This window comes from Glycine soja, chromosome 8 (genome assembly GCF_004193775.1).
Source record: "Glycine soja cultivar W05 chromosome 8, ASM419377v2, whole genome shotgun sequence".
Lineage (NCBI taxonomy): Eukaryota > Viridiplantae > Streptophyta > Magnoliopsida > Fabales > Fabaceae > Glycine > Glycine soja.
Window position 1 is genome coordinate 11,820,817 of NC_041009.1, and position 12,478 is coordinate 11,833,294.

At 29.2% G+C, this 12,478-nt stretch overlaps 1 protein-coding gene across 1 annotated transcript; it reads right to left on the minus strand.

The window, feature by feature from the left end:
* Window positions 1-1,242: 1,242 nt before the first annotated feature.
* On the minus strand, window positions 1,243-4,347 carry LOC114421989 (transcription factor bHLH130-like). Its single transcript, XM_028388148.1, has 7 exons — window positions 4,152-4,347; window positions 3,142-3,798; window positions 2,287-2,621; window positions 2,005-2,175; window positions 1,836-1,901; window positions 1,685-1,753; window positions 1,243-1,581 (listed from the first exon to the last, which is right to left on the minus strand). Exons 2-7 carry the CDS (start codon window positions 3,779-3,781, stop codon window positions 1,510-1,512), a joined length of 1,353 nt encoding a protein of 450 aa, XP_028243949.1. The 5' UTR covers window positions 3,782-3,798; window positions 4,152-4,347; the 3' UTR covers window positions 1,243-1,509.
* Window positions 4,348-12,478: the final 8,131 nt, after the last annotated feature.

The following is a 12,478-nucleotide window of genomic DNA, read 5'->3' on the forward strand; positions in this document are numbered from 1 at the left end:
ATACGATAGTGAAATAAGAGCAAGAATTGCCTAATAAAAAAGGAGTATTGGAGGGAAAGAAAAAATTATTGTAAAATGTAAGAATGAAATTGATAGTAAATCAAATTGTGAGAATATTAATTGAATAGGAATAAAATTTGCATTGACAAAGAAAGTAGAAAGGTCAGCAAGAGGAGTTATTTGAATTTTTACTCATACAGGAATTCTATCCCATGAGACTAATTTTTTCCTGCCCCTTTTGTAAATTGTGGGATTATCTATGATTGTGTATTTCCTGAGGATAAAATATATCCTGGTTCATTTTTTTTTTATGACTTCAAAACAAAGGTAGAATAATTTTTTTTCGGGAATAATAAAATAGTCAATAAAACAAACGTCCCTACCTACATGAAAATTAAACCTTAACAATGAATTATTCAACGTGGCAGAAAATTTGAAATTATTATGATTTTTTTCGGCAAGAAATCATACAAGATTGTGTTCGAATTGACAATATTTTGATCATTATTTTGAGAAACTATTGTCAGAGATATTCCTAACATAATTACCTAATTGTTAATTCTAGAAATTGAAGAGAGTAGAAGTTGAAATAATAATTAGAAGGTGAACAAATCACGAGTCGCCACAGTAATTAAAATGCTGATATGATAAGAAGTGTATTTGAAAATTTGTTGGAAAGAGAGAAACCCCGTACATTTCTGTTAAAACGTGAAAATCATATGACTTCATGCCTAATGTAAAAAAATCACATCTCCACGTGAGATCAAACATACTAGAAATTGTGAAAATTTTGTTTAGATGTGAATGTCAGAGTTGGTGCTTCAAGTTTTACATATTATGAATAGATTGAGTATATATATCATCTATTTGGGTAAATTTTTTTAGAAATACTTTTAAGAGACAATTTTTTTTTTAAAAAATGAAATGAAATTTAGATAAGCTAAAATTATCTTTTCATTGATTAATCATTAATTGATTTGTAGAAGTTCTCTCATATAACTTTTCTAAAAGATGAGAAGGCATCTACAAATTAAATAATGGCTAACTGATCTAACTTTATCTTGTAAAGAAGTTTATTGCATTTTTTTCTTCTTATTTCTTCTCTTAAAAGTATTTCTGGAGAAGCTTTCTCATACAGTACCGGACATTTTTACTGATAGTGTATCTTAGTGGGCAGAAAACATTTTATATATTCGAACCTGACTGGAGGGAAGATCATAATTTTTAGTTTCAAAAGCAGTCTCCATATAAATTTCAACATAAATTCTTATATGTAATAATGAAGAGCTACAAAACTCATGCTAAACATGCTAGGTCTTTATGATCCTTAAATCAAACTATGAAGAAAAAGAAATTAAGGGAAAAAATGAAAAAAAAAAGTAAAAAAAAAAATTCACCTGGTCCTAAACTCACTCCAGGCAAATGTCAGCATTATTTTATCTAATTACAATTGCTAACTTTGGCACACTAAAAAATCTTCCATCCTTTTGCTATCTACATGCAAATAAATCAAGCACAAGTTCTAGTGTAATGCTTCTCATTACTTGTACATTTGCACTTTGCCTTACAATCTGAGAGTATCTGCACGAGGAGAAATAAATTTAGTTAGACACTATAACTTTGGTGGAGTTTAATGTGTATATTCTTTTCAGAATTTATGGAAAGATTTATACTTCTCTAGTACCTTAACTTTTTGCTGCAGGTCCTTAATATACTCAACTGCCAAATCTAACATATCTGCTGTGCTTGTTTGCTGCCAAGGGAAGAATTATAAGTTATCATCAACTTTCAAAGTGAGTGAAATTTCAATCAAATGGAATTTCAAATAAAGTTACCTTTTCTGATTTTGGAAAAAGGTCTTGCAGTTTCTTGATTCTTTCACTAATTCTTGTTCTTCTTACCTGAGGATAAAAAATATAAAACCGTTAAGTTCATGGCCTTGTTAGTATGGAAATTGACTAACTGACTATAGATTTAAAATTGCTAGATGTGATAGAATTTTACCCTCTCTGCAATACTTCTTGGGTGAGTGGCAAAGCCTCTTTTGGCTCGAATTTTACAAGGAACAGAACCTTGAATCTGAAGAAACTTTTCTATGGATGACATCTTAGTAGAAGAGCTAGGTAGACTCAAATGGTGAGTCAAACCCAGATTTTGAAAGCTGAAATCTGCTTCCTGATGATGATAACAACAATTTTCAGTGATCAACCGTGAAAAATTTCAATTGGTTGAAAGTAAATTCATAAACTAAAAGTTCAATTGGTCAATATAAAATTTGTTACGTACCTGAGATTCCAAAATATTTGAAGTGGAAAACATGATTTCATCTTCATTCTCTGTTTTTGGGGCATTGAATGCAGAACTTTCCCATAATTCATTGGTGAAGCTAGGTATGTAACATTTTGAGCTACCATTGTCATTTACTAGGTTTCTACTTTGGTCACAATTTTCTTCTAGGCTTTCATTTCCATTTTCGGCTATTTGTGGCAACCGTTTCAAGCATGAAGATGGCCTAGATGAGAAAGTATGAGAACTATGCAACCCACCAGTTGATGCAGTAACTAGTCCATTTGAAACATCATCGGCTTTAAAGCTTCCTACTTCTCTCAATGCTGCAAGATCTATAATAAATAGAGAAGTATTCATTAGTCATAACATCAAAACTGTCTTTTTTATTATTATGCGCAATTGCATATATATATATATGTATTATCAATTTTGGGAACATATTTAATGAGAGATAAGAGAAGTCAATTTTGAGCATACAACCCTCACAATGATTTACTTAAACCTAATCTTACTATTTAATTTGATTCTATAGTTAAGATTAACATCTCTCATACTCTTTTTTACCTCTCACTTAAATATGCTTCCCATTCTCTGCAAGAATAATGTAAAAAACTAACTCTCAATTACTGTACTCTAATATCATTACAACAGAAGAAAACAGGGATGTGATTTGATTTAACAATAAGTATCTTGCTAGGTGTAGTTAATTCTGAACATTTCAACGATATATGGTGTTGATTTTGAGACTGATTAGATAGAGCAAACATGTTTCATTTTTCACTTATATGAGAAAACATTAATAAACCCTAGGAAAAAAAATAAAAAAGCTAGCAAGCAAGAAAAAATGCATACCATTTTCAATGGAGAAAAATCCAGCAGGGGAACTCTTTTGCCTAAAGAGATTGGAGCAATTCCTGATACCCATTTTAGATTGAATGGAGTCCTCTGAAGCCATGGAGTGCACCACACCAAAAGAGCCATCAAAAGCACTGCCAGAAGCACTGGAAGATCCACCATTTGGCAAGCCTTGAATTTGCTGAGATTGGTAAATCAACTGAGAGCCACCATAAGAATAACCATTCTGTTGTGGTGGCTCTTGTGGAATAGATTCCCCTATTTCCTGCTTCACAGGCTTGCCTCCAAATTCTTGCAAAGCTTCTGAATTGCTCCATCCATTGTTAGATGGTAGCAATTTGGATAACATGGTCTCCATTTCTGAACTTGTAGATGGAAGATAATGCTGCTGCTGCTGCTGCTGATGATGATGATGATTCTCACTTGTGAACGATTCCTCGTTGACACAGCCATGAATGGTGTTGTCAATGAGGCTTGCCAGCAATGAGCTTGGAGCAGAACAATACCTCAATAGTCCAGAATTGGGTTGGTGACAGTGTTGTTGTGGATGTCCAATACTTGAATCCATGTCTTGGTTTTTCCTTAGCTGATGCTCCACATCTGAGTAATTGAGAACAGGACTATACATAACACTCATCTTATCTTTGCAATTACCTGAAAATCACTCAAAAAGATTATCATCATTATAATTATAACTTATAATTCATCTGCATAGCTAGCTAAGCAACTTTTCAAGACATGGTAGTATACTAATAATTTAAAATATGAATACTGCCTTGGTGAGGTTACTATGCATGATATCTCAAAAAATTATGCTTCCATGGGAAATTCAAACTATATGCTCAACATCTTTCTTGAGTTAGAAATGAAAAAAAATAAATTTATTTCAATGATGACAAAACAACATTTCAGATGAGAATTTTTCTTGAATTCCGTGCCCACTGCAATCAAATTAGTTTTGGGGACAAGAAAGCCCAGAAAATCTTGAAAGGCAATAAAGGGCATACGTGTAACTCAAATTTTGGCTTATTCAAATCCAAGTTTCTTCTTTTGTCTTTCAGCTCCTTGAGTCTGGCTTTCAACTCAAATGCATACACACGAACACAGTTGAGAAGAGGAAGAAAATAAACAGCTGTGAGAGTAGAAACTAGAAAGCAGAGATTATTGTTTTGTCTTGCACCTGTGGCATATTTATGCAGTTTCATGTTCAGTAACAACCCTTGTGATTCCACAATAATAACGATTATACCTTGATGACACGAGGGGGTCCATTGTGTAACCATGATTTTTCATTCTCTTGCCGTTGACCACTAAAGTCCTTGAACTAGAAATAATCAAAATCTTACTCTTGGGATCTAAATTTGGCTTTGCATATTGAATAGTGAAAGTGGATAATTACATACTTTTTATTATTATTATTAGACTTTCTAAATTCATAAAATTAAAATAGAAAATAACCACAAAGATGTACTAATTTAGAGAAGCATGCTGTGTCACGTCACTTTTCTGTATCTTTGGTTACTTCTACTTAATTTTTTGTTAGACAAATTAATGACTTGAAGAAACTGTATTAAAAAATTAAATAATAAATAAAAAAACCTATACACATATTGAAATTATAATAAGTAGTTGCTAGATTTTTCATTCTTTTGGCCAAGAGTATCTTTAACTTAAAATCAGTTCTTTCACGGTGTCAATATTATTAAAAATGACTTTTATCTTTTCTAACCAAGTTTCTTCAATATACACGATTAAGATTTAAATCCCTTTATGTTTAAGAGACTCGTGCAATTTTATGAAAATTGCATTTCATATTAGGAAGAATAACTTTGCTTATAGATCAAGCGACCTTTGTCTATGCATTAGGGATGATTGTGATGCAGGGAAATTGTATGGTTGGTGTTCTTTGGTTGCAGCAAAGGACACCAGCTTTTACTTTTCTTAATTCTTATGTTCATGCATTATCCCTAACGATTCTGTTATTTTATTTAAAATTGTCCCTTTCTTCAAGAACGTATTTGTAGGTTACCACAGAAAGGTACTTTTCGAAGAGGCTGGTTATCCTTAAAATGATAATATTCTATGGATTGGGCTAATAATTATTTGGGCCATATTTGAAACTGTTGTCTAATAGGATATAAAATAAAAATAAAATCTTCATTGAACTTACTACTTACTAGTCAAAGGGGGAAAATAGAGTACAATTCTTAGGATGAGTTACAAAAAACTGGCAGGGTTTGTTTTCTAAGAAACTATGGGTGGTTATGGTATAGTAGCTTGTATTGGTATTCAGATTGCTGATATTATTATTATATTTATATACCTGTTTATTACATCCCAGAATGTTGAAGCAAAGAAAACATAAGTCTGAGGCGTGTGCTTCATAGCCTACTAATTTCTCATCAGAATTTAATATTAGTGTAAAATATTTTTACATTCACCATTTTGCATTATATTAAGCGTAATATATTTTTGGTTCATGTATTTTCAGTTAAACATTACTTTAGTTCCTGTAATTCTAAACTAATTAATTTGATCCTTATATAAAAAGTACGATGGATTTAGTCCCTATTTCGTCTATTGATTATCAATGTGTGGGATCAAATTCACCTATTTTTTGAAATATAAGAACAAATCGACCGATTTAAAGCTGTAACGACTAAAATCAAGTTTGATCAGAATTACATGAATTAAAAATATATTTTACCTTATCATTAAATAAAATGATGGGTAAAATAATCCTATTTTATTAGATATTTGTATAAAAATAATGAGTAAAATATGTTTAAAGTATTTTAATTTATGTCAACATTGAGTTTAGTCTTTATATTTTAAAAACGATAATTGTAATCCTTGTAGTTTATATAATTGATGAATTTTGTTTCTCTTTATAGTAATGGATAAGGGATAAAATTCATCGATTATAAAAAATATGACTAAAAATTACCATTTTTAAATATATAGATTAAGACTAATTTGAGAGATGTAAAACATATTTTAGTTACAAAAATTTTACATTAAGAATGTATATCAATAAATTCTCCTCATTATTTCAGTTAAAACATTTAACTTGTACACTGTACCTAGGGTGGCTGGTATTTATTTAATTATATGTGAACAAGGACATTTTAAATAGAATAAAGTCTGATGTCAGAATGCCCCAACTCAGTTAGGACCACAAGTTTCAGCAGCCAATGTTCAATGAAATAAGGATAAGAAGACAAATAACTCTCAGTCAAGGTGTGCTTAAGCTTCCAAGTTCCAGCTGTGTTACCCCTTTCACAATAAACTATTCCACAAAACTCACAGATGACAAAACTAATAATCCCTTGGAGGCAGTAAGATTTCTGGTCATAAATAAGAGAAAATAAGTAAATTTAGTACCAAAATATTAAAAAATATAATAGAAATATGCCATTTTCTACAATTAATAAACTGGTATAATGACGATTTATCAATAGCTTATTGAAAAGGAAGTCCAATGTGCCGCAACCAGACATTGATATATAATGTCAATTTTTATATATATGAGTTTAATTTATATATAATGTCAATTTTTATACTATTAACAAATTAAAAATTATTTCAAGTACGTATTTTAATAGAATTATTATAAAAAATAAAAAATTGTTATACACGACAGTTTGTGATTAAGTTGGTTCATCTAAATTAAATTCTAATACTGTTTAGTTTGAAAATATAAATTATTTTCAATTTTACATTAAAATTACAGAATATATAAAATAGTTTTAGTGATATTTTATTAAATTATTTTCTTACTCTATTAATGTTTTCTCGTAAATTAAAATACTTTAATAAAATGAGATTTTTCTTCTTCTAAAACAGTTACTTAAAACCGAGGGATTTGTAATTAATTAGTTGTTTGGTTTGACTGAACCTAACTCCATTTTTTTTTTCTGAAGAGGATTGAACCTAATTCTTCGATAGCAATTAATTGCACGCATTTCTCGTGTTGCAAGGCACTATCAAAAACTTGAGATATTATAAATAATGAAAAACGATTCAACGTCAACTCCTTGATAAAAATAAATGGATAAGAACATACACCTTTCCCTGTGAGAGGTGCAAAGACACACAAGTCTTCAATAACTTCAATTCGTTGCCCCTGCTGTAAGCAATGCAGTGGCATGGATAAGAACCAAGTTTAAGGAGCAACTTGGCTCTCCAAACAAAAACACAAAGTACCAACACCTTCAAACTAATTTATCATTTCTTAAAATATTTTTAAATATTTTATAGAAATTTTTTTTGTAAAGGCTATGTATTTAATATCTTAAAATATATTATTTTTTAATGAATAAAACATTAATACAAATGTTGTAGGAAAAAAATTACTCTTTTTAATTAATATTTTGTATAACTAAAGTATGATTGGCCCATTAGTGTTCCTCTTGAATCTGATACATTGGCAAGTATTGAAAAATTATATGTGTCCATCCCCGCAAGCTAACCTATGTTAAAAAAATGAGTAAAAGTTCATTTCTTTTTAACTCTTGTAAAATCTTTGAATTTGATAAGTAAGTTGAAAAATAAATTATTTAAAAAATCTCTCATAATTGTGATAAATATATAAATAAATATTTCTTTAAAATAAACTGAATAACTCACTATGACTTAGTGAGAGATTTGGGTAATAAACACGTGGAATTTAATAATAATAATAATAATATATTCTCACATAGTTTAGTAAATCAAAGAATAATATCTATGTCACAATCAATTTCTTCTACCTCCACATCCTCTAATTATGATAAGTTTATGTTGACAACTATAAAACTACCATTAAAATAACATATATATATATATGCCCGTCTAGGAAATATAGAATATTGTAGAGAACAAGTGCAAAGAACATTATGATGATGTACTTTATTTTTAAAATGGAAAAGTATAATATACCAAGCATCATTATAATATTTCCTTTAAAAATAAATAAAAATCTATTAATTTAATCAATTATTTATAGTTTAAAATGAGTATTTTACCAAATTACAACTTAAATATTTAATAAAAAATGCTCCAATAATGCAATTATTCATAATGAAAATTGTAAAAAAAAAATGAAAATATACTAGTTAATTTGATATAAAAAAAATCTCGTTTCTTTCATACCAAAAATGCGCGTAGGTCAATTTTTTCAAAATTTGTTGGTATACTCAATAAGTAAACAGTTTATTTTGCCCATTCATATTAGTCATATCAAACTAGCCAATGTAGTTGTTGTTCCCATGGCCGACGTTATCTGCCAATTTCTCTTTAAGGATTTGAAAAACTTAGACCCAAATATTACGTATATGTGTTTGTTGCCACTCATACTTTCTAACCTTACTTGGGTCCCTTTCGAAGACTTTGACTTTCATTCAACCTCCTCAATTTGTAAACCGACTTTGGCCTTTGTCTTTTTAATATAGGTGATTTTTCACATGAAAAGTTGATAAAAAGATCCTGTAGTGCCTTAAGCTTATTTTTATAACTCCTGTTCTTGCATCATCAATGTTTCAACTAAATTAAAATATGGTAATCTCTTAGATCAATAAAATAGCAATTAAAGCCTAATAGTATTATTTCGTAATATATATTGAACAAATTTTCTTTTCTTTTTTTCTTCAAGTAAAATATATCATATTTAAGTGAAGGGTTGTTAGAAGTATTTATGTTGAGCACATTAAAAAGTATTGGTGTAGCATTTTTTTTAACCTTATTTTAGTATATGCGTTTGTTAGCCTTTATATTTGTCTATAAGTTTAAAAATCCGTTGTTTTCTTTCGGAGAGACATCCTTATTAATCTTTCTAACTTTTATTATTTTTTATTTTGATTTTCATATTATTTGTTGTTTAATTAGTTTAACTTGACATGGAATGAAATTTTAGAGTCAAATAAGTAGAGAAAAAAAATTAAGCCATACATATAAGAATACTAGTCCATTCTACCAAGAGAAGGAAATCCGTTACATGTAAAAGGTTACCAGCTCTAGTAGTTAAGGTAGAATACTTTTTTTTAAGGGAAGTTAAGGTAGAATACTAGTCTATTCTAATAAGAGAATTACTTTGTGTGTATAAAAGAATAAGTCAACTTTAATTTATTCTATTTAATATTTTTATAAAAAAATTAATTAATCTAATCACTAATAAATAGATTATGTCTATAAAATTTCATATGATTTAAAAAATGTTTTATACTATATCAATAAACTTTATTTTTTATATTATATTTTTAAGATATAAATAAATATTGATTATAAAACTGCATATATTTTAAATTTTAAATTTATTTAAAATTTAACACTTATGATTATCAAGATGACATTACATAATTAAATTATTAGATTTATGAATTTTTATTTTAGAAAAAAGATATTCTTCTCGCACAAAACTCATAAGTCATAAGTATGAAAACACATTTTTTTCTTCTTCTGAAAATCTTCCTCCGAAACACAACCATGAAGTTATTAAAGCAAATTTAGATCTTTGTTTTAAAAAACTAACCTATTTTGAAAAACAAAATAGCTGGAGTTGTATTCCAATTTCTCTCTCCGTTTTTAACGTCGTTCCAATTTCTCTTGAGGTCTACTCATTTAAAAATTTAGGGTACAAATTAAGACAGAGATGGGTCCACAAACTATAAATTTTCTAAGTGTACAAAGACAAAGATGACCCACAAATTATATAGCATTTGGGACAATACAAACCGTTGAGATTCAGATAGTCTTGACGGCCTTCAATTAGTCAAAGTGTGTGAACTGCAACCAAGTTTGATCCACTTGGAAATTGAAAGGCTTAATTAGCATAATCTGCAAACTAATAAATAAGAAAATGCATTTGACATTGTGCAACTTGTCGACATAAGACCAAAAACAATAATTAACTCAAAAAGGCTATGAAAGGGACAAGAAAACAGGAGAAGAAAAACGAAAACCGTGAAGGTTTTGAAACCGCTGCTTCAATCAGCAGTTTTCTTGAAGATCCCTTGTTTTAAGGGAGGGCCACAACTTCAAGTAGAAACGCGTGCTCTGTCTTAAGTCTCAACTTTAAATGAAAATATAAAACGTGTTCACTTATAATGTAAAATATATTACTCCTCGCGACTGTTTTTATAAGAAACAAATTCTAGTTTTGTTGGAACCGAAATTATTAGCCGATTACGAGATGGTACCTGACAGGATTAGCCATGACACAACGACTATTTTATCTGACAAAAGGAAAGCAATTGAGCAAGATTCATGTAACAACTTAATGGATAGGTCATTGAAAACATGTAAATCATGATCTCCTCAATTTTCGGATAGTGGTTAGGTACTGAATCTGATACGTGATCATCTTTATTATCCCTATAAATAGGATTTTTCACGATGTAAACAATCCACAACCTTCATAAATCAAATTATCATTTTCTTGCTCGGTTTTACAATTCTCTTCACTGTTCTTATTACGTTTAAATCACATTTCTATACTTTTAAGCGCTTTACTTTAGTCGTTTACAACATTCATTTACCGCTAAATTCACTTAGGAGTAGCTTAACATGGAAATCTCATGCAAAGTCCTTCCTTGAGACAATCGTTGCAAGGGAATCAACCGGTGTTAATCAATGCTACGACAAATCAGATTTTGCTACAAGGGAATGTCCATAGCTTTTGTGGGCACATTACCAATGTGCAGTACATCTTGATTAACTGAATATTAGATTAATTATTTAATTAATCTATTTTACGAAATAACATTAATCACAAAAAAAGTTTTAAAAAACTTGAGAATTACAAATGGAAGAAAAATGAAAGTGTTCTCTTTTGATGGGACAAGTGTAATATATACTGTCTCCTATTTTTTATAATTTTTGTATATTTCACATCGTCGTTGAAGGGTAGAATACTAGAGGATTTGAGTGGACATGATCCTATGTAGCATGCGAAGCACATGTCTTTTTTGTTCTTTTGAATATGTTTGAAGTATATAGAGTGAAAAATTTTGAGAATGAAGGAGATGCAAGTGAGAGAGGTGACATATAATCCATGTGATATTTGGCACATGATCGATGATCTAAGTAAAAGAATGAAGCATATAAACTACTATTGCAATGTATATTTATACATCAAAGAATTTTAATTTTAAATGTAGTGATTACTCAAGAGTGTTGAAAGGGTTATTTGAAAATTTTTAATTGAATAAAATATATTTCTTAAAGAATAGTTTTTAATTGAAAATGTAGTTATACAATGTTTATTAATTAAGAGAAAAATTAAATAGTTTTTAAGATGTTTTTGTGTTATTTTCCTATTAGAATTTATGTTTCAATTGAATAAATGACTAACTTTGCATGTATATGGTAGAGATAGAAAAATTTAGATGAACTACTACTAAGTGTGGAAGAAGAAGATGAAAAATATGAGATATAGAATGGATGAGATATGGTGATGATTATGCTAATTATTGACATGCAACATGAGACTAAATTAAAAATTAAAAATTATATTCAGGGATCAAAAAATCAGTACGCGATTAAGTTCAATGATCAAAATATTATTAAGTAATTAAGTTTAAAGATTAAAATAACAATAAATTATTAAGTTTAAAGAATAAATTGAAAAACTATTTTTCAAATGTATGACAATTGCGTGAAAAACATGTGACAACTATCAGCTGTTACGACATCAACAGAAATGTCACATACACGTATGTTTAGGTTCATAAAGATAAGTTAATGGCATGATCAATTTGTTCTCTTTTTGTACATTTGAAAATTAAATTTAAATTTTTCATTTTTTAAAAATTAATCTATCAAAAATCAGTATTTATCTATTAATATATCAAGAAAGAGGTCGTCTAACTAACAGGTTCAATCCCAACGCATTTCGGTGTTTCTCCATTTATTTTGCACCGAAGATTATAACCTTTTCGCAGCAATTATAATAGATATACACTCTCTGATGTCATGGAAGATCCCAGGTTATTTTTAATGACTTCACCTGATCCTATTTTAGGTACAAAATCATAGTATGCTTCCAAAACGACAAATCTTGTTGCCTTTTTGTTTCTTTCCTCACTTCAACTAATAAATTGCATTTTGCACCTGTCACCAATTCAGCATTTAGACTTTTACAGCGTGCACTTGTCACTTTAGTCTCCAATAGAATGAAGGGCTAGAAGATAAGATTAGGTTTGCAGACGAAAAGCAGTACTTGGATATCACTGGAATCTCGTTCTCTTGCAATCATATATTATTAGATAAGTTCCTTGTTCCGGAATTCTAGAGGTTGCATGCTAGAATATGCCACATTATGAGACCAAAAAAGAATATAGAAATGAAGTACAATTAT